The 23,749-nt window shown below is 45.3% G+C and overlaps 1 protein-coding gene and 1 pseudogene across 1 annotated transcript in view; one reads left to right on the top strand and one right to left on the bottom strand.

Annotated features, from left to right (window-relative positions):
• LOC146202254 (cocaine esterase-like) overlaps positions 1-18,073 on the bottom strand; it is a 58,301-nt gene extending 40,228 nt beyond the window's left edge. Inside the window, exon 1 of the mRNA XM_084588051.1 lies at positions 17,578-18,073. Coding sequence (XP_084444177.1) covers positions 17,578-17,964 — 387 coding nt within the window. The 5' untranslated portion in view covers positions 17,965-18,073. The remainder of the gene's footprint in view (positions 1-17,577) is intronic.
• Positions 18,074-20,177: 2,104 nt separating this feature from the next.
• Positions 20,178-23,749, top strand: part of LOC146202253 (uncharacterized) — a 43,330-nt pseudogene continuing 39,758 nt past the window's right edge.

The following is a 23,749-nucleotide window of genomic DNA, read 5'->3' as shown; positions in this document are numbered from 1 at the left end:
AATGTAAATACATTTCTTCCTTTGTTTTAGACAGGATAAAAAGTGTAAGCATACGTATACATGATTATTTTTAAAAGTTGACTTTCCGTGTAGTGCATGAACATACCACCTTAATAAAGTGTCTGTAAAAATTCACATTTATTCCATGCGTTCCAAGCAAGAAAGATGTGCCAAATGTGCACGCGCTTCCTTGTTTTATAAAAGCGGAAAGTCGTGTGCAAATATTTAATTCATATCTCCTCATCCTGGCCCGGAGCTTCGGCGCCCTGCGTCTGCTTGTGCCGTTGGTAGAAGGTCTAGGAGTCATCGCTTGGCTATTACCCAGCCTGCCGGGCCCGATGTGACCTCGCCGTTTCATCTCCTCGTCCCCCCGCCCCGACCACAAGACACGAAGACGGAGAAACTGACACGAGATGGGGGGTGGGGGCATCCACACGACCACAAGACAGAACGAGAGAGCCGAACACCATATGAATCCACTGACCCGATGAGCCGACAAAAGACCCCACTGACCAAGACCCCACGACCTAAGACGCCGCTGCACTCGAAGACATCACCCCTGCCTATGTCATGCGGTGTGTGCCTGGGACTCCGCCATCGGGTCTTGGTGACCTGTGGTCCGAAAGCATCCTGATCCAGGCTTCACCGGGAATCATCGTGTCGGCAAGCCGTTGTCTTCTTCCTTTTTCCTCTTCTTCTTCAGCCATCTAGCCACGCCCATCGTGATGCCATATGGATGCGTATTGCCGTTCCCCGAAAACTGCAGCAACGGAAATGCCGGGTGCGTCACTCAAAAATAAAACGTAACCTTACATTTTTTTTTAGCATGAAGCGTAGTACGGAAATTGAAATGCCATATTACAAAACAGTTTTATGGATTGAAATTACTTACTGTAAAGAACGTAATACATCGGTGGCGCCTGTCGCGCCATCTTTGCTACGTTGAATAAGTTAACTTTAAAACTCGCCGCGGCGTAAATCCATAAAAAAAATAGTTTAAAGCATGTTAAAAGGTGATTGTTGCTGAGAGCTGTCACTGAACGCAATCTACACATGTCGAACACATGTCTTACAATCAGGTACGTGGTGTTTATCCATTGCGCCACAGAAGCGACGGGTAGTACGGTGGTGCGACGGACGCAACTGGCATGATCAGAGGATTACTGCAAGCTTTTAATCGAGCAAAACTATTTTATTGCGTATGCATTTTAGTTTATGCACTGCACTCAAATAAACATATAGCTTTGTTGACTTCTTTTTTGTTGTGTTTATTTTTTTGTGACGCCACCTGGCACTTCCGTTGCTGTAGTTTTCAGGGAATGGCAATACGCGCCATGGATCGCATCGACATCGGCAAACTTCCTCGTCCACGATCGGGACGATCGCTCGGTGGCCCCGAGTGATGTTATGGACGAGGAAGAAGCGGGCAGTGGCGCGGACAGGAACGCTCGCGCTAGGCCCGCCGCGATTCATTAAACTATCCCTCAGTCACTGACCACCTTCTGTCTGTTCTCTGTGCGCGTCGGCTTGCCGCCCCGTAACAATATATTATGTATTTAGAGAAAATCAATGCGAGAATGTAGATTAATTATTGATTACGGAAGCCTGTTATTAAACACTTATTTTTGGGCGAGTTCACTGTCGATCTCATTTTATATATAGTCTCCACCTTTTCACAGTGATATAGCTTCCCGAGTGATGAAAACATTTGGAGAAATACATCATTTACCTTACTCGTTATTAAACTAAGTCGGCATATAGAATATAATCACCGCAGTTTATATAAAAACAGCACTTTATGATACTATCGCTTGTAATTCATTTTGTCGAGTGATTTAGCCCGATTGACGTTTGCTAGCTTTCTACTGTAAGAATTTGTGAGCAGTTTATAAAGGCACGCCTGTCTATTTCGCCACTGCTCGCATCCAGCCAATCATCGCGCGTTCCAGAATCAGCCAAGCAGTCAACAGATCACGCGTTCCGGTCTACTTTGGAGGGAAGACGTTAAATATGTTCCGTCATCTCCGAGGGTATTTAAATTGCGATTGAAGACCATACCCACGCGCTCTAAGGAGAAGTAGACGTACAGGCGACGTTTGTAAACATTCCGCTCATTATTCGCGTAAATAGGGCTAAAATGCATCAATTCACAGTGTCACAAGTCTCAGTGTCACAGCCAGAGGCACAGTCCATGCCACTGCCCGAACAAGGCCTGCCAGAAGCATGCTCGTGACTTTTCGTACCATTTTTGTGCACGGCGATGGCTTTTGCTTGAATGGGGCGATTAAGGTTTTCGCATTAAAAGGAATTTAAGATAAGAAAATTAATGGCAACATCAGTACCTCGAGTGTTAAGATTAGGAAGCACCAAAAAGTGGACCATACTCAGAAATTCTGGATAAGCCCGTTTCAAGGCGAAAGCCTTATAGGCTTATGAGTGTGGACATGATTTACGCGTCTGCGGAGGGTACCTCCCCTTCATTGTCGAGAGTGGGTTGATTGATGAGAAAATGAATGGTTATGTGCGGTAGAGAATGAAAAATTGTGTCTATGTGCAAAATTTCGCTGATGTGGAAAAATTAGTTAATTATTTGTAGACAAAAAGTCAATTAGATGTCAAAATAGCCAAGGACGTCTGTATAGTGTACAGACGCCAAAACAGCCACGGACGTTGAAATTGTGCAAAACTTGAACGTGGGAATGAACAAATTGAAAGAACAAAACTAGAAAAATAGAAAAAGAAACCAAAAGAGAAAAAGTAGAAACGCAAAAAAGCAAAAAAAAAAATAAGAAAATTAGCAAAGAAGGAAAATAAACGAAAATTAGCAAAAATAAAAGAAAAAAGGGAAGCAGATGAGTGATAAGCGGCAAATGAGTGCAAAGAGTTGTAGGAAAGGCTTTCCGCCTTACCGCACTTAAGATAGAGACCTAAGTGCCTCCGACGATATCGTAAGATTGCGCCCACTTGGCTTTCTATAGTTTTCTATTCCACAGTTTTCGGCTCACGAAATTTTTTGACGGATAAACAATTTACACCGTAAATATGTGAAGAAGGATCACTTTTCGTTTGACGAAACTTTTTGACGGATAAACCATAAATATGTAAAGTAGGTTGAATCGTGGCTCCACAGCTACGGCCCATAAAAAAAAAAAAAAATGCGACGTAAGTAACACAAACTTCCGGGTCGTTCACCTTATAAAGAAATTCCCGGTCACGTCTTTCAGCGCGCCCTGTCACGACATTGAAGAAGCGCGTAGCTTGTTGGCCAAGTTGGTGCATGATTACGAGAAAAACCAGCTGAAAAAAGTCGCGTTCACAAGGGAAAGTACACGGTGGTAATTCACCGAGTAAAATTCAGTTGTGTTTCAGTGTCGTCCTGTGTACTCCTCCTCGTGAACACGTCTTATTCCGCTGTTTACTCCCATAATAATATCACGATGTTGGTGTTTCTATAGGTGCCAAATTTGTTGCTTCTATGAAGCATTTACAAGATGCAGCTAGAATAACGGGCTCTTATTAGGCGAATTTAATTATGGTACTTCCTGCTTTTAAAAAAGAAAACCGTGTAGAACCGAGAAACCCCCTGTTTGATTTGTACGGTGAGGGTTCCGTTGTGTATACAATAACAAGGCAAATAGGACGGGACCGGCTGCGTCCTGCCTCTTTTGTGATTGTCTAAACAGTGCATCACTTATCGTGCAGTGTGCATCGTACCAACATGCACAACTACCCACTCCGCAGTACACCGTTAACCGCGAAAGTGGACCTAGCAGTAAGCCTCGGGCACAAAGCCAGTCATGAAGTGAACTGCTAAAGAAAGCCCGGTGCTCTTCGGACCTGGCTTTCATAGTACCCAAAGTGTTCCAAATGCGAAATGCCAGGAGTCGAAGGTGCGCGATGCTTAATTTATGCAGCCTTTTTTGGGCAGTAGATGAAATGTCAGAGGTGATCTGTGGAGCAAGTACACGCGAGTTCTCTGCAGATCACGCTGGAAAACAGCATATTCACAATTGTTAGTTTTTACTCCGTAAATTTGTCAGGGGTGGAGAATACACATCAACCTCCGAAGTATATTTTGACCTCCCGGGAACGTGTGACTTACACTCCAAATACCTTTGCATCACGTTTGCGCTTTAGGAGTCAACAAACGTTAAAACAACGATGTTTGAGCAAAAGAGAGGAAATAATCGGCACTTAAAAGACAAAATAAATAAAAAGGAGCATTTATTGGAACAAACTTTCGGTGATTGTTTCTTGCACTTTTTCTCTCTCTCTCTCTTTCTGGCTCCGCCCCTACATTCAGCTTAGGGTAGTGCGCGCAGGAAACAAAATGTGCCAAGATGTACGGCCTCACGACAGCGGTGTGAGGCCTGTACAAGAGTGCACGCACGCTAGGGAAATCTAGTGCGTCCCCACCTGCGGATCGGCACAAAAGGATGTTTGCCTTGTCGCTGGAAAATTCGAAGGGCGTCGCATGCGCACGCTGTCTCTCTCTGTCACACTGCAATCGCGTACGGAAAGCGTCCCGCGCACACACGAATGTGGGCCCCGGATTCGCGTGCACAGCCTGTATGCGTGTGGCGTATGCGCAGAGACGGACGCAATCGGGGCCAAAGGGCTCTCGGCTAGCGACCTCGACGCCCAGGGGCGGGAGTTTGACTCGCGGATTTCTGTGTGCGCTTGGTGTGACAGCGTGCTCCGCCGTATAGACATTTTACGCGCACATATTGCCAAGCGCGTGCGCGAACGCTGCCGCGGTCGCTTTTCCGAGCGCGCCATATCCAGCGCGAAAACGGTGTCAAATCGTCACCTCACGAAGCGGAACCAATGCTCTAAGGAGAGGATGCGTGCCCGGCAGTGGCGTTTGTTTTAGAGAAGCGACAGACAGCGCGGGAAGCAAAAAGCGCGAAACCGGGTTCAGTTTCCGCGTGCGCGCCGCCGCCGCCGCCAGACGCGCGTGGCCGCTGTCGCTGCTGCGACGGGCGCTGTGCCCCCTTTCCTACTGGCGTTGTGTATGCCAGCAGCGCACGCCGTGACACTCTGACGGCGCCGACTGTTTTGGCCGACTTTCAAACCGTACACGCACGGTGTAACGTATGCGGGGCTAGACTTTTCTTTATTGATGCCGTTCTTTTGTTCTGCTCCGCCGTTTAATATGCTTTTTTGGCCATTTTGACGCCGGTTTGAAAACAGCGAGCTCTCGCTGCCTAGGAAGTCATTACTTTCCGCACGTGTAATCACTTTCCACAGTTCGTTTCGCGCGTTGGTTTCCGTCTACCGTTAGGGCATTCCGTTTCTTCTTCTGTCGCAACTTCGATTCCGAGCTCCTGGGTTCCATGGGTCTGTCTTCCTCTGCGTGTTTTTCGGTCCCCTGCAACCTTGGTCTCTAATTCCTACAAGAAAGTGGTCTCAGGAATACTTGAAAATTAAATTCCCACAGAACTGTTGCATCATATTTTACTATAACGCTATCACGCGACAAAGAACCCATTTGCACACAAGTGCGCGAATTTCAGAGTTGTAGCTGATCCGAAAACGACTTTCTCTCGATCAACGCCATGAATTTCCACTCGAGCCACACGTGCTATATCCGCCACCAATGCACTACATTTTTCTTCTTGTCGGAAGACTTCGCGTAACGGGATAAAGTGCCATCAAATAAGGCACATTTAAAGCAAAGAACTTCTCGGCGTGCAGATGCATTCAAAAATCAAAAAGATCTGTATCCCATTATTAAAGAAACATTATATATAGGAATAGTGAGTTGCTGACTGTACGCTACAAATATTTTATGTAAAGCGGTAATGATGCTCAAGCGGAATGCGGAACTGAACAGAGGAATGCGGGTGAGGTGCACTGAGTTCTTGGGAGAAAGTAATAGAGAGCATGAAGAAAGGCCTTTAATTATAACACTGATTGTCTGGGCTTTCCCACAGCAGTGAAATCCAAGAATGTAGTGAAACCTATAACATGGCACATCGTGCATAATATAACAACTACTAACTGTGTGTGAATCTTCGAAAACTTAGAATATCGAATCGAATATTCTGGTATTCGATTATTCTATAGAATCAAATAGTGCATTTTGAAAAAAAAAAAAAATATTCGAACCGTATAGAATATCTAATGAACTTATTTAATGATTTTCGAATAATTGGCAAGAGGTTCGAATAAAGCCTGACGTATAGTAATTTTCTTCAACGCCTGTTCGAAAAACAGGGCACCTTCGGCGCTGCCTGCCATCCTGTAGAAATCAGTATCTGCAGGATGAAGCGTTTAGCGTGACTACGCGGTCTATTCGTTTGGTCACGTTCATAGTGGCCATAGGTAGCCTTTGAGACTGGAGGTCGAGGGAAGGCTTAAGCAAGTTTAGCAACCTTTCTTGATGCTCGAGCTTCGCACGTCTCATATCCTGAGGTGTGGTTTTAGTTTATTTCCTTTCGTCGTCAATAAGGATAATTTTTCTACACTTCTGACTTGACGTTAATCATGGAGTTAACATACTGAATTCGCTTTGCGGCCCCTTGGCGTAGATTACTGCTGCGGTTTTTAACAGCTATAGCTTTCACTCCTGGAGTTACGATACCACGCCAAAGCACCGCCGCTGGCACTTCAGTGTTTCACGCTACTGCTTGTCTTGTTCAATTATTCCAAAAGGCAGCGAAAGTCAGCGCACATATCGATTCATACTCAATTCAGTGCTTTAGATATACAATTCATATTTGATTCTGTAGCGAAACTACATTATTCTTGCCCGAGTTTGCAGCGGAGGTACACTATTTGTATTCGATTCGATCTGGAAAAAAAAAAGAATTGCAGTCGATTTAGCTAAGCTGGCGAAATGCTAACCATGTGCGATTGCACGTAGCGTTTCATCTCGCTTTCGGTTCATGGCTAGGCCTTCAAGGTCAGGCTTCAGGTAAACATAAATGAGATAGGTGACTGGGGACGTTAGTGGTAGTCCAGTATAAACTTTTGGGGCAGCTTAAGAAAAGTCAAGGCGACAGTGCGATAGCGATGCGTTTGTATCCATGGCGCGCGGTTGGAAGTGTGAAGATCTACGACGACATGCAGTACACAGCGCGAGAGAGAGGCCGTTAAATACATGAGTGTGATATAGTGCGCTAGTGCAGTGGCCCGTGAAGCTGACCTGTGAGTACCCCCGCGGAATCGGAACCCTGTCCCACAGCGACTGCGACAATATCTATTTTATTTCTTTCAAACTCATAGCCCCTTCACTGGCTGCCGGCTGTCCTCTTGCATCCGAACAGTGCCGCCGGCGGTGACCACACACCCACTGCCTGGATCAAGGGCTCAGTGCGACATCTAATGCTAGCGCATTAAAGGTATTATTCCCACACCCCTAGCTAATATACAAGGATGTATAAAGGTCGGCTGTTACAGAGCTGACGCACGTGATGATCGACCTCGTAACTGTACAGCCAAGAAAGTAAGTGTTACTAAAAGAAAATACATGAAATTAGTGCATAGTGAATTTATATATTAAGGGCAAGCTGCGCGGGATAACGGAAGTGCAGGGAAAAGAAACAGGTTTTTAGAGACGCTTTTAGGAGAATGAAAGCAATGTCAATAGAAAGAAGGCCTTGCCGAAGCGATTTTATGCCGTCTTCGCATTGGGCGTAGATAGCATACACGCAGCTTCATAGCGGCAAATCACTACCCTATGCGAACCCAGCGGAGATGAGGTTACATTATACCGTGTCTTTGTCCTGCACAAAACATGAGGAGCTCAAAAACAGCCATTTCGATAGTTTCAAATTTAACATATTTCCTCTCACTCTAGCTTACTTCAAGCCGACGATGAAATTTTTTATTCTTCATTTGTTTTTAGTTTCTTATGAGGAATTGTTTCATATAAATCGAAGCTTAATGAACGCTTTCTGTCCTTTAGACACAGCAGACAATTCCAATTCTGTACATTTTATGAACAAAAGATCTGCTATAAAACCTTAATTTACTAGGCTGCGCACGCACCGTTTGCACTTACTTGCGCATGGCCCTGATACAATGGACTGTTTAATATTACTGAAACCTTACTTATCCAAATGACAGCAGAGCATTCGCCTTTTTAATGTCTACTCTGAAATTAGAATCATTAATCAAGAGGTTCCACAGGGTTGTATTTTAGGCCCCTTGCCTTGTCACTATCTGCATCAGTGATCTTCCAGCTTAGCTTAGCCAATCCCAGTGCGCTTCATATGCCGACGAGGCCACCATATCTATGTGCGAGAAATCATTTCCGACTTAATTTACAAGAAAAATGGTTGATTTGGTTTGGTTTGGCTTGCTTTGCTTTGCTTTGCTTTGCTTTGGTTTAAGTGGTTTAACGACCCAAAACGACCCAGCCTATGAGAGACGCCGTAGTAGAGGACTCCGGAAATTTCGACCACCTGGGGTTCTTTAACGTGCACTGACATCGCACAGCACACGGGCGCCTTGCTTTTCCCCTCCATCGAAAAGCGGCCGCCGAGGCCGGGATTCGATCTCGCATCCTTGGCCGCAGTAGTCGAGCGCCGTAACCACTGCGCCACCGCGGCGGCAAGACAAATGGACTACTCGAAAAAGTTGTGAAATGTTGTCGCGATAACAATTCATTCGTTGATACCTCTAAAACTAAGTTCACGGTTTTTAGGTCCTGTCAAAGAACCGTACCTCCATCCGCTTAGCGTTATGCCTTCTCAATTAGCCAGCAATCAAGTTCCTTACAAGTGAGACCCTCACGACCTACTGAAGAGTCATAATATTAGAAGTGCGTCGTTTACAAAAGGTTTGCTTTAAATGACATTTTTTTATTACCAAAGTTCATACTAATTGCGAAATGACGTTTTCCTTCGCTGCTGTTAGTTTTTGGAGTACTATACTTCTATAATTGAAGTCATATCAGCTCTGTTTTCAACCCGGCCAAGACCGCTTTTAGATGGAGGCAAAATACAAGGCGCCCGTGTGCTGTGCGATGTTCGTGTACGTTAAAGAACCCCAGGTGGTTGAACTTTCTTGAGCCCCCGACTATGGCGTCTCTCATAGCATTTGTCTCTTTGGGACATTATACTCCATGAACCAAACCATAGCATTTCTGATTTAAATTGAAAGAAATATTGAGATTTTTTTTTTACATGTAACAGGTTCTTCAACCTTGGTTCCTTGCTTTGAGTTCCTTCGTTTGTTCGTTGAATCAATTATTATTTCCAAAACTCCCTGTACAGGTTGTGAATGCTCTGTGTTTGGTACTTTTGTACGTTGCTCATATGGGGTCCCCATAAAGTTTACAGGCTATGGGACCCAATTATGCATACCTTTAGGTATGCTTATATTTACGACTAGTGAATTAACTTGATTTGGTTTTAAGTCTGTGATGTGAATTCCTAATTAGCTTTTTTTTTTTTCTGCACACTGTTAGGCCCCACAATGCCAAACAGTCAAAGGCAAGCAAACGTTGGGGCCAGTCAAGCGCTGTATTCTTCTGACTGGGACAAGGTTCGTCTGTACGTATAAAGATACAAACAGGAGGAACGCGCTTGAATGGTTATCATGCTAATGGATGAAGTTTAAAAATGATAACGAACGAAGAGCAAGTGAATGAAAAAAATAGCGTGCACATTTCACATATTTGCATGCTGCCCTTGAAAAGTGATGTCTTTCATTGACAGTGGCATAAACTCACGTAGTGTAATGTACTCTGGGGCATCCGATCTCGCTAGCACTCAAACGGCGGTTTAGGGCGATGAAAAAAAAAAAATGGCTTCTTGGCTCCCAACATTAGCTCACAACGTTAAACCCTACAAACCCAACCACATTAGCTGTCCTAAACTACTGCAGAATTCGTCTCTGTGATGTCTGTCACATCCTACATAACGTTTTAAGCTAGGAACGAATTTAAAGTGGAAAACGTGGGGGTGATGAGTGACTACGCCCTATTAATCGAGAGAAAATTTTTGAAGGAAAAACCCCAATGGCCTCAACGTTCAGCGAGGAGAGTCCAAGAATGGCATGGTGCAGTGCAGACAGGACCCTCCCTTCCAAAAGTGAGCCCGTAACCTCACTTCTGGATTCGCCGCTGGCGATTCAGTGCCTCCTTTGATCCCACAGGTTAGCTGTAAGGCCTCATCAATAGCGCGGTAAGCGTGCCCGCACCTACGGCGTGAGTTACTGCGGTCTCGAGATCTCTGTTCGCCTCAACACAAGCACGACTGAGTTGCGCAGAAAAACAATATGCTTGCATGCCGCGTCGAAATTCTGCGAATATGTTCCTTCCGCCGTAAAGACATACCCGGTTAGGAGCGCGCGTATGCAGTTACAGATACCATCAGATAAAAAGTTGGCACACGCCTTTAATGGCGCGCGAGGCAGACCTTCGTCAAGGTCGCAAAGACTCGGTCACGGCGTTCCAGCTCATTTCTGTGAATGAAAGCCACGTTTCGGTTCAGGAATCCTAAAATAGAGTTTTGCGAGGACTATCGATCAGCGCGGCTGCTATCGTAAACGTTAATAGATGGATTGTTTTGCTCATCGGGCGATGTCTATCTGGGGTTCTCCCCTTTTGGTTTCGGTTATTCTGTCTCGCGGCCTTCGGCGAAACGTGCGGCTCGCATTTAAGTGCTTTATACCTTCCGCAGGTATTAAGTGGCGCTTCTTATAGACCGTCGCAGTTGTGCTACCAGAACCTTGTCAGTAGGCCAGAGATTGCTCTTAATGCGTCGTGCTTTCCCGCTGTATATACGCTATTCAGACGCTCTCGTTTTCCCAGGTCGAAGGTTTGTTTGCGCATCTCGCGCGGAATTTTGATCAAAACAAATCGATAGTTGGGAGTAATTTTGACCTTTCTCAATTGTGGTTGTTGTCCTTATATGGATTTGTCAACTGCGGGTGTAGCCTGTGCGAAGCCGCACACATATTGTTTTCTTTACACGTCTTTCAATATAGTGTATTAAAATGTACTAGCGATTTAGAGAAAAGCGAGACCATCAAAGCAAACTTCTGCAAACTTCTTATGCGTTGGGCTTCGTACGCTGAGTTGGTTTTGCTTGCTAATAATGTGTGCAAATACAACACGCTGTATACTATTAGAAATTGGCCCCTGCAGTTCGGCACCAGTGGCGATGTGAAAAGATACCATCCTCGGAAAAATGCGTTCACTGCGAGGGACCCGGCTGCGACCCCACTGTGCACCACGTACTGCGAACATGCCCAGAAACTTCGCCGGTGCGCGCTCGTATTCTTCGAAATGCAGGCGAGCTGCCTTCCCTATAATCCACCCCCATTTCCGCTTTTCGTTAACGAAAAACGTTGATGCTCCTGCGTTATGTGACGTTTTACACCTAAGCTGAACTGCAGCTTTTTTGTTCGTTGTAACACTTCGTAACGTTGCTTATTGGCAGCAACTCTTATGTCGTGTGTAATATTTAGCGTTATATACAGACAGTACGACGAAGCCCGACTCGCGGCCGCTGTGACGCCATGGTCCAGACGAGGAGGGTGGAGAGCAACACTATATGCGTGCGCGTGAAACCCATCTGTACGACCGGAAGCGTTCAGCTCAAGAAGCCAGGAAGGTCTTCGCTGTTGCGAGACGTCCACGTGATTGGGAGAACAGTAGCTATACCAAGCGGAAATGTCTTAGCGTTACAGATAAACATCTGAGCTTTATATCACAGCATATACCAGCTTTACGCATTCGATAGAGCGTTGACGCGTCAAATCAAAAATGGCGTTACCATTACGCGTAGCCTAATTTGTTGACATTCAGGGATTTTTTTTTTGTGTGTGTGTGTGTGTGTGTGTGTGTGTGTGTGTGTGTGTGTGTGTGTGTGTGTGTGTGTGTGTGTGTGTGTGTGTGTGTGTGTGTGTGTGTGTGTGTGTGTGTGTGTGTGTGTGTGTGTGTGTGTGTGTGTGTGTGTGTGTGTGTGTGTGTGTGTGTGTGTGTGTGTGTGTGTGTGTGCGTGCGTGCGTGCGTGCGTGCGTGCGTGCGTGCGTGCGCGTTTTTGCGTAGAACATAACGACTAAACCGCTGAAAATCGCATGTGGATCTAGTGTTCTATATATTATCACGAGCTGCACAGAGCCGCCGAGAAATTGTCACGAGGATGGTACGGCAGCATGTTCTAGCTTTCAAGACCAAACTTTGGTTGCCCATGGAATGTCAAGAGGAAAGCATACAAATATGCTCGAAGTTTCTTCACGGTTCTTCAAGTTCAAAGTTGTCAAGTTTCTTCACGAAATATCACGAGAGAACAAATCCTGGAGAAAGGACACGCCAGCCACTAAACCATAGTCGATTATTGCCAAACTCATTATTCTCGATACGTTTAAAACCAGCTACGTTTTTTGTAGCTCGTTCCGACTGACAAGCAATGCAGAGAAAAATACAAAAGCTGAGCGCGACGTTGCACTTCAGGAGTTTTCCAACTATAAAGGCGAGGGCGAGACGCGAGATGAGAATGTAGTAGGTAGTATTCCCTCTGCATCCTGATGTTGCTAAAATGTATCTGGCATAGTGTTACTCTCACGTCTCGGCGTTGCTGTTCAATCGACACGAGCTTTTATTACTACAGTTCCATAGACCACTACGGGTGCGTGATATTAGTCATCAGTCGATCCTTAAGCACTGTACAAAAGTGAGCCCTGAATTTTGCTCGCGAGCGAGATAGGCCGCTAATTTCTTGCTCCATTTTTTTTTTTTTTTACCACATTAATGTACCACAACTCTGCTAGCATTGTTCTGGGTTTGTGGTAGGCATCCAGAAGGGAATGTTTCTTTAATAAATGGGCTATCAAGTGAATGTTTCAGAGTTGGCCCAAAGCGGGAAGAATGGAGGTCGGCTGAACCTCACACAGCTAACATTTTTTTTTCTTTAGTGGCATTAAAACTTCCGCCACAGCTAATAATTTTAGCAGGCACTTGCGACTACTGCAGAAAGCGACCGTAGTAAAAAAAAAAAAAAAAAGTCAACTAGAAATAGCAAATCGAAGCTGTCGGTAGTTTCGTCATATTTTTTGGATATTTCGCCGTCATTAGCAAAAGAAGGAACGCCGAATTAGTCTGTTCCAATAGAGTTCAACATTTTGATCAGTTCTTCTGACCCACCGCGGCGCGGCGACTCAGTGGCTTCGGCTTTCAGCGGCTGATCCCAAGGTAGCGGGTCCGAACGCAGCCTTGGCGGCTAAATTTCAATGGAGGCGAAGTATGAAAACGCCCATGGGATGTGCGATGTCACGCGTGGTCAAGAATGCGATGTGGTCTAAATTATTCCCGAGCCCTCCAACGCGGCGTCTTTCACAACCCGAGTCGCTGCACCGATGTTGTCCACATACCGCCAATTCTAGACTTGCATTCTTTATACGAAAATGCCATGCGGCATTATACACATGTAGGCACTTTTTTTTTTTTTTTTTCGTAGCATTACTTTTAACCTAGCGTCTTTGATTTTGCTCGGCTACACCATAACTGCGAATTAGAGTACCGGGGTGGGAATGGCGGCAGGCGAATTGATGCAACTGACGTCATACCACGTGACGAGGCTGTTTTTGTGGGAAACGCTGACAGAGCACGCGTGCATCCAAACGCACAAGCAGCTACGCATCCGCGTACGTGCTTCAAGATAAAGTGAGCGGAAACAGAGGGGAGAAAGCCGACAGAAGAGTGAATGGCGTCAGAGCGTCCCACCAAAAAGCCGCCACAGCCGTCGCTTACTCTTCGACAGCTCCCGGTCGGCCGATTCGCGTGCAGGAAAACAAAAAGAATGACAGAGTGGCGGAACAGGTAAGCGCCAGCTCGGAAACCATCGAGCGCATGATGTGTCCCCGCGCGCATGGCTGCTCCTCCGGATACCTGTAGCGGTGAATCAGGCTTAAAGGATTGCGAAAGTGCAGTCGGCGGAGCCGGTCATCTTGCGCCGTGACTCGTGTAGGCCGCCGACGACGCTGCCGCTGGTAACGGAGGCGCGACCGAGACCTTCGCACTCAGTTCGCTGGACACACCCCCATCAACGAGCGCTAGTCGTCCAGCGCTCGCTCGCCGCCTTTTAACGCATGCGGGCCCGGAATGTATGCGCGGATGTTCTAGACGGTCGGTGAGCGTCGCAGTCGTGACGAATTCACCTCCCTTCCCATTCTGCTCACTGCTAGCTGGTGTGTAGCATAGAGCCCGCGCCTGGGTGGGCATCCATGGCCGAGTGTTTTTTGGGACGTGCCGCCGCGTATCCGGGGCCCAGAAGCTCGAACGCCTGCAGCGGATGCCTCGCGGGGATGGCAACGGAATGCTAATCTACTTATGTAACGTTTACGGCCGCCTCTGGAAAGCAAACAGTGCTGAACAATTTTTTCTTGCCTAGAGCTCTTGCAGCACGCATAATTTTCCCTGCCAGGGCGCGCAGGCTGTCGTAGTGAATGCTTATCAGCGGCCGTGGGGCTTCGCCTACTTCCCCCGCTTCTCCTTCTCCCTCAAGAACCCTTGCGGAGATTTTGCATGCCACATGTGTACATAATTTTTGGGTTTCTGCGAAATTGCAGGCCATGAAACTTTACATACAGTGGCGAAGATAATTTTGTGTGACTCGGAGCCGCAGCAGTAGCCAACCTCCCTATCTTTCTCTTTTTCTTCGCTGTCTTAGTTCGCGCAGAAATTTATGTTGCCCAAAGTGTATTATTATACATTTAGTGTTTCGCGATGGGCGCAGGTGGTGCTTTCAGGGCCAGACCTTATAGCATAATGACTGTCGACAATTTGCCTTCTTATTTCGCGTTTTCCTCGTGAAGTTCTACCGTCATATATTGGTGAAACCTGAAGAGTCCCGCCACGATGGCGCAGTGGTTAGGGCGCTCGACTGTTGTACCCAAGGATGCGGGGTCGAATCCCGGCCGCGTCGGCCGCTTTTCGATGGAGGCGAAAACAAAGCGCGCATGCTGTGCGATGTCAGTGCACGTTAAAGAACCGGAGGTGGTCGAAATTTCCCGAGCCCTCCACTAAGGTGTCTCTCATAGCCTGAGCTGATGTGGAACGTTAAACCCCATCAAAGGAAAGAAAAATATATCGTTGCTATGAAACCGCAGGAATACATCAAACATCTATTTTTCTTTTGTAAAAGTCGCTTTACTTGCGTTTAACTATACTTTAGGCGAGATGATAGGCTTTCTGGTCTTTGAGAGCAGAACGATTTACCTTATTCTCATACAATTGATCAAGTTACTCTTATTTGCATTTGTTGGCTCACTTTGCAGGAAAGCAGAATGCTTCACAGTAACCAAAACATCAGGTCCCCAAAAATGTTATTTACCAGTTCGAAAAGCTGCTAACACCGTTTCCAAGCTATAACAGTTAAATTAAACCCTTTCTAGGAATAAGCTCCTTGGTTAATTTTTGTGACTGTCTCCCGATACCCATTGCTGCGGCTTCATTTCATTATACGGTCAAACATAGTCTTTTAGAAGCCACCCACTACAACACATGGACCTCTATGTGATTGGCACCAATATGCGTCCCAGTCCCACGCTAAGGAAGCTACTGCAACGCTGTTTATTCCGAACGAAGAAGGGACGTTATAAAACGAATGTTTTCGCTGTTCGACAGCATGCACAACCGGGGCAGCCCCAGAAAGAACGGCAAAACGGAATTCGCACGGCAGCTACACGCAGGTAAATGTGAGGTAGAAACAAAGAGAGAAAAAAAAACAAAAACAACATATATGTACTCCCGTAAACAATGGCTTTCTACAGCCTTTGCTATTTGAGAAAATAAAGAGGAAGTTTCTATAAAACCCCGATCATATTGGGCATTACAGTGAATTGTGCCAGATTTTTATCTACGAAGTGAGAGAAGAACGAAGCTTGAAAAGCACAAGTATCGAGCACTACCTGGCTGAACACATTCTGGCGTCTGCTAACCGCGTGTTCCGCATGTGCGTTCGTTGCAAGCGCTCAGTAAACTCAGCTAGCTCTCTATTTGTCATTTAAGGGGAAAGTATAAGCTTAATAAGAACACGCAAGGGCCTCTTCTGGAAGGCACAGTCGATGTAGAAGTGAGAGACGCTGCAACGCATTTTTTTGACACGTCTCGTGGGTATGAGCATCATAAGCGAATTCGCCACAACTGTACTGCTGGCTACCTTCACAGCAGCTGTCCAAAATTAATCGGCCAGAAAAAAAGTGTTTCAGCGTCCCTTATACGCTCCGCTACTGCGCAGGTATTCGTGACCGCGGCTGCGACAACAAAATTTCGATGCAAACGAAGTGAACATATTTCGGCGCACGCTTACCCACCCGACCCAGGTGGTCGAAGTAAGCTTCCGCCACGGCGTTCCTCATAACCCAAGTTAATAATAATCATGGGGATAACAGCAATAATGGTAGCAGGTATAGCAGCCAAGTGGTGACAACGGTGGAGTAGAGAGATCGTCTGTATACTGCGCTGATACGAGGAAATACTAAACAGCGTCTGAAGAGCAGTTAAGCGACACGTGGTAATCGAAGATGTGAAAAAAAGAAAAATTATCCGATTTCGTGTTCAAACAAAATGTGGGCAGGCACATCACCTGTGCACAACAGGATTTCGCTCTGTGCTATATTGAGATAAACTTGCATTAGATTCAGCTGGCGTAATTGTGCGAAAGTAAAAAAAGAAAAAAAAAAAAAAAGGAATGTTCTTTATCATAACCAATTCACTGAACAAGTCAGCTGCCAAGTCTAGGTCAAGAAACAGTTCTACTAAATAAGAGGAATTCATTGACTGCACGGCGCACCGGCTTGTACAATTTTCTTGGTGATGCAGTGTTCATACACATTTGAACTTTCAGATCACAAAGCGACTTTAGCGATAAACCATATCCATAAATTCTGGATAAGAGCATGCTACGCCAGGAAGTTGTTTATGAACGTAGTTTTTCGCATACCGTAAATTTCATCATAAAAATCAGCATAGCAGATCTCCCTCCGGACGCTCTTTTCTGCTATTTGTTGTCAAAAATGCGCCCCATCGGTTTCCAGTCGCAGTCTAATCAACTCAGTGCGAGCGCAGGACAAACTTCAGAAACAAGATTTTGCTACGCATTGCACGATTAGGCCATCAATACGTTCATGGCTATATCTACATTCACCTCGTATGTCCACGAAAGGTGGACTCGAAAACGTTGCTGTTCCTCTGAAAATGGGCGCAAATACTTGTGTTTGATAGCAGATGCATTTGTGGCTCTAACCTCTAGTACAACCGTATTGTTTGGACGCATCTGTACAATATGACCAATGTAATGTGATTGCGAGAAATATGACAGCAGACGTATGTACAGGCTTCATGCGTATCACGGTACTTGTTTTGCGGCGCTGTCATCTAAGCACATGGCTTTCGACTGCTGTATGAGCGACACTTTGCGGTGGGCTCCACAAGTACTCCCCTGAATTGTGTGTCGTTTGTCCCGGTGACACACAGAAATCAAGACTCCGTCACCAGTGCTGTGCGCATAGCTCTCGTACGTGCTCCCCGTAGCATACTGTAAGCGCTCCTCTACGGGTAGCACATATGGGCAGCATGAGGCCGTGTGGCAGTGCGGCGTCGTGTGCACGACCACTCACCTTAAAGCGCAGTGGCCCCAGAGGCGCGGCGGCGTACGGGACACCCAAGAAGGCGACCAGGCCTCTGCCCGAAGGCGTGCGCAAGACGCGTCCCCGCAGCACGCCCTGCGGTATGGTCAGCTGCACCATGCGCTGGGGCCTAAAGCCTTGCTGCTGCGCGGTGGCCTGCGGGTGGCCGTTGGTGTTCGGTGGCAGTTGCAGCGCCTGGTTGATAAGTTCGGGGCTGAGCTTGATGCCATCGGGCAGCGGCGGATACCGGTGCACGGGCTGGAACCGAGTCCTGGGAAAGTGCTGTTGCTGCTGCTGTTGCTGCGTGCGGCCGGCCAGCAACAACACAAATAGCAGCGCAGCAGCGGACAGCGGCGGCGGTGCCGGCGCAGTCATCATGCGGTCGTCGAGCGGCAGTTGGCCCGGCGGCCTGGCGTGCGGTCCATGCAAGCGCGTCCGCTCGGGGATGCCGCGTTTGGGGCCGCCGTTGTTCGCTCTCTGGTTATGGGGCCGGATGGGAAGCCGGGAATACACCGCGGAAGGTGAAAGGGGAACCGGGCCACGTGACGCGCCCCTCGCGTCACGCTGCCCTGGCTCCACACCCTTTGCCCGCCCGCCTGGTTCACCGCCACGCCACGCTCGCAAGCTGATGCTCCGCCGCGTCACAGCCGCCGGCCTTGCCGCTCGCGTAGCGCTCCCGGGGCGCGCCTTCGGAGAAGTCCGTTTCGAGTGGACACTCTGCTGCGGGGACTTCCTTCGATCAGCTGCGCGCCTCCCTCTCTTCTTGCTTTGTTTCTTCGTACGCCCGCGGAGCAGCCTTTCGTGCGTGGTCTACTCGAGTGTTTTTCTTGTCACAGCTTTATTGCTCGCACTCGCTGAGCTGGCCGAACAAAAGGCGGCCACGTACTTTGCAGAAGACCGTTCTTCCGGTCGAAGGCCAAGGCCTAATAGCGACGATTGAAAGCGACGGTGGGACGCTCTTGCTTGAAATCGCCGCACCGGTGGGCTCCGAGATGTAGCATTTCGCGCTATTAAAATTGTTCTCGCACTGTAAAATTCTTTGTGTGGGATTGTGAAATCGACTTGAGGAGGTGCGTTCGATCCACATCAGTTAATTGGACATTCGCTTCCCTGATGGTGAAAATCTGTGGGATTTAGAGCCTGTAAAATGAAAGAAGCGAAATGTTGTACGAATAAACGCAGGTATCTGGAAAAAACCTTGATATGTTGCAAAATAAACTGAAAAATTCTGAAGCACCACGTCAAAATTGTCATGCCGACAACGTGATATTATTATTATTGTTATTATTATTATTATTATTATTATTATTATTATTATTATTATTATTATTATTATTATTATTATTATTATTATTATTATTATTATTATTATTATTATTATACACAAAATGTTATCTCTCGCTACTTTAACGTAGTAATTTTAAGAATGTCAATATTTATTTACCCTCAAGGCCTTTCGGCGTTACAGAGGGGGTGAGTACATAAGGTTACATCATAGTCTTTTGCGAGACACGAAAAAAAAAAAACAGAAAAAAAGTACGTGCCTTTCACACATGAAGGAAATACATAAAAACACATCAAAGAAAAGACACAGTGGCCGGGCTATACAGAAAGGAGATGTTTCATCGCATCTTTGAATGCCGTGGGATCATCGATGTAGGCAATGGAAGGGGGCAGGTGGTTCCATTCTCTTGAAGTTCTTGGCAAGAAAGAATAAAAAAATATGTTTGTAGGACAGAATGGGGCATGAACTTTATATGTATGATCGACGCGTGCTGATAAGTAGGTAGGTTCAGAAAGAAGTTCGCGTTTTAGTAATGGGTTAGTGAAATACATTTTAGGAAATAGGCCCAAACGGGACAATTTTCTTCGAACGTTTAAATTTGGAAGACCTAGTTGTGACTTCATTAATGATTCACTCGCGGTACGGGCATAATTAAAAAGAATGAAATGCACTGATCGATTTTGAACTGCTTCGATATCGTCAATTAAGGTAGAAAGAGCTGGATCCCATATAGCGGAGGCATATTCTAGTTTAGGTCGAATTAAAGTTTGATAAAACGTTAGCTTGAGGTGTTTTGGGGCTTGAGAAAAGTTTCTACGGAGGTAACCCAACGTCCGACTGGCATTGTTAGTAATATATTTTACATGAACATGACATGAGAAGTTATTTGTTATGTGGACTCCAAGATATTTGTAGGAATTAACATTTTCAAGGGATGCTTTGTTAATTGTGTAGACGAAGGGTAGAGGCGTGTTAGTACTACTACGAGAGATTGTCATACTTTTACATTTACTAGCATTTAGGGTCATAAGCCAATTGTTACACCAACTAGAGATTGCGTCAAGATCGGACTGCAGGAGCAAGTTGTCATCAGGGTTAGTTACTACACGATAAAGAACACCTGATGGATGAGGAAACACAGTCAGGAAGGTCATTAATATAGATTAGGAATAACAAACGAGCTAAAACGAAGCCTTGAGAAACACCAGAGGTTACAGGAGCAGTAGATGATACAAAGTTATTAGCTGTTACAAATTGAGAACTGTTAATGAGGAAACACTCAATCCATTGTATAATGCTGGGATCAATGTTCAAGGTGCGTAATTTTAGAAGGAGTAACTTATGAGGAACTTTATCGAAGGCTTTTGCGAAATCGAAGAATATGCAGTCTACTGATAAACCATGGTCAAGGGAAGAAGCTATGCTGTTAGTAAGAGTTAATAGCTGTGTTTCACATGAGTAGTGTTTGCGAAAGCCATGCTGGGCGGGTCTAAAAAATGAATTTGATTCGAGGAAGGATACGAGGTTGGAATATATTATGTGCTCTAATAATTTGCAAGGGATACTTGTTAATGCGATTGGTCTATCGCTAAGGGGAGAAGGAGTGTTACCTGACTTGAAAAGCGATACCACCTTGCCCACCTTCCACTCCTGTGGTAGCGCGCTGCGCTGTAAAGACTGCGTAAAAAGGTTTGCCAGAATCACCGATGAATATACTTCAGCGTTTTTCAAAAATTTTGAATTAATCTCATCGACACCACAGCAGGACGAAATTTTCGAACCTTGTATCGACTTCATGACACCCACTGAATCGATGACGATGGTCGAGAATGATCGAAAAGAATGATCGAGGGCATAGTACGGATACCAAAGCAGTAGTGGCATCCGAGAAAGACTCAGTAAAGGTATCCTTCAATACGTTACAGCATTGATTGTTGGGGATGACTAGACTAGTACCGTCAACAAGCGATATGGTGTGGCTCTTGGGCGGATTGATGACGGAATTTAGAGGGATTGCTTGAAAAAAGAGAGGGAAGGGCATTCGCGAAGAGTGATGTTTTTGCTTCTTTAAGGGCATTGCGATGATACTTCGAAATGACGTTACGATATGCAAGCCAGTTTCGTGGACTGTTGGTTTGTTTGGCTTTACGGAACAGCCTTTTTGTCTTGTTAAGCAGCCTCTTCAGCGCTGTTGTGAACCACGGAGATCGCTTTTTCCTCGAGAATGTATATAATGGCACATACTTGTTGATTGATGCTATAACTTTGCTTTTGAACAGGGTCTAATTTTCTTCCACTGAACGATCGAAGAAATCTGGCATGTATGTTTCAACAAAGATTTCTAACTTTTGATTAAATGCACTATAATTGGTTTTGCCATAGTCTCTGATTGTTTTAGATGCATAAGTTGGGCGTAGTATGCGGTTAGCTTTCATTATAAAGTGGATAAAGCAGTGGTCACACAAGCCTGGAAAAAACGTCATCGAGTTCACGAGTTCGGGGACAGTTGCTAAAATTAGGTCAAGTAGATTGGCTGAATTGGGACAGTTCTGGTAGGCTGCAATACAATTTGCGTTAGGCCAAAGTCAAGGCATAGATTCACAAGGGTTGCACTCTCAATGGATGCGCCTTTAACTATCGGGGTAGGCTGTGACCAATCAATTTTCGGTAAATTAAAGTCGCCAAGCAAGAACAGTGGACAGAGTGGAAAACGCAGCACTAAGTTATTTAAAATATCATGCATATCATGCAAAATATCCCATGTCGTACTCCAGAATATCCTCACAATATCTTATACAGTGTAAGCATTTTGCTAAAGGAACCAGGGTAATGAGACAACTACTTCCAAGTCGATCCGAAGTCCAAGCTCTTTATAACCTTAACACTCTATTTTCGAATAGTCTCATACGACCTCAAAGATTGCCTGATTAAAAGTTTTCTCATATACTCATTCACTTGTACTGTCCCTTTATCTTTATTTTTCTCTTCTCCTCCTTTTCAATTAACCTCCTATTTAAAATATCACCATGATTCATTTTCTTTCATGTCGTATGTGTGTCTATATCTGACTATTTTCGAGTGCACCCGAATTAGCTTTATTTTTGAACCAGGTCTAAAAACCGCCACAGTTTTGATGGGGTCCACTTCTTCGTGAAATTGTGTGTCGATTCTACGCAATAAAGATTATTATTATTATTATTGTTATTATTATTATTATTATTATTATTATTATTATTATTATTATTATTATTATTATTATTATTATTATTATTATTATTATTATTATTATTATTATTATTATTATTATTATTATTATTATTAAACTTTAATTGTCGTGGTAGCTTCGTTTGATAATGGTTTGCGAGGAAGTAACACCTAAAGAAGGTCGACTGCTTTTGAAAATTCTCAGTGGCTGAAGCAGAGCAATAACACCACATTAATTGGTTTTAAAAAATACTGGCCGAGGATTGCGATATTGGGTAATGCGAAATTTGAGCGCAGCGCGTTGCGTGTTTTAAATTTAATTTTGCTCTATACTGATACAAAAAAGCGTCCCGTTGCCTCTCTCACTCTACCCTACATCTCCCTCTCTCCAATTCCCTACTTCGCCACCTGATAGCCGTGGTAAGTGGCAGGTGGCCGGTGGCGCTTAGCTCTGCTACCCGTGTACACTTGTTGGACGCGATAAGCGTTAAGTGGTTCCTCAGGATCCCAACGCTGTCATTGACCAGACTGTCTTCTGAGACATCTCTGTTTCGTATGAACATGTGGCCCCATCGGCCACAGTGGATGGATGGAATTTACCTTTGAAACGAGGTGCTGGCAGTTGCCACCATGCTCGAGGTTTTTTTTTTTTTTTTTTTTTTTTTTTTTTTTTTTTTTTTTTTTTATCCCTTACATCTTGAATGTTACTATTAGTTCGTCAACTACTTCGTCATTTCATTTACTAATTTGTAAATACTATTTTTACGCCTATAACCTTATGTAATCTTTCTTTTTTTCATCCAGCTGGCCACCGGTTACGTCGACAGCGACGACGCTTAAGCTAGGGACAGTCGCTCAACGCGTGCGCTCAAAACCCGTTCACTTAAGAACAACTGAAAGAAGAAAAATCATCGGCTGTATACATGCGGCAGCAACCAAGATGAGCTTGTTTGTTTCTTTGCCAGTACTTATTCTCGCTTAGATTCACGGCCCCTTATTCGTAGACAATTGGCATGTTTTCTGTGAAGACGTGCAGAGTATGGGGGGGGGATACATATCCAAATTCTAGGTGTCAGCAAGTGTCAAAACGCACATCAAGCATATTTTTATTTAAAGGGGGGGGGGGGGGCGCACATTCGTCAAAGCCAGCAATAGTTACGTGGGAAAATTCTTTCAATAGATATTATTGCAGAATTATTCCTAGCGCTATAACCGGTGATTCCAGCTATGGAGGTAGAAACGAGCATGCGTAGCTACGGTTTACTGGAATCGAAGTGTGCCCCGTGCAACATACGGTAATTCCTGCCCTATAGCTACATGGGGTAGTTTTCTTTTTTGTTTACAGATTTGCGTTTTTTTTTTTTTTAACTATGAGAGACACATCTGCGCGGACTGTGACGCCTCTGTGCGGCACAACAAGGCGGACATCGTGTGCAGTCTTTGTCTAAAGTTTACAGTCCAGGAAGTTAGCTCCTAAACCATGCGGTGGGGCTTCATTAGGATTAAGCCATGCCTATTCGAGAGAGCGAGGTTAGATATATTACTACCTACAGGTGGTCCGGAGCACTGGAAATACATTATGAACCACATGGTATGGCTTAAAAGCAAGCCCATTGAGCTCTAGCCTTTGACAAAAATAGTGCTAAATGACTGGACGAATTATTTCCCAAGAAT

This window comes from Amblyomma maculatum, chromosome 1, assembly GCF_055883805.1.
Source record: "Amblyomma maculatum isolate TAMU_Amacu chromosome 1, ASM5588380v1, whole genome shotgun sequence".
In the NCBI taxonomy this organism is placed as follows: Eukaryota; Metazoa; Arthropoda; class Arachnida; order Ixodida; family Ixodidae; genus Amblyomma; species Amblyomma maculatum.
Note: the sequence above shows the minus strand (reverse complement) of the source record. Positions and strands in the feature narration are given on the sequence as shown.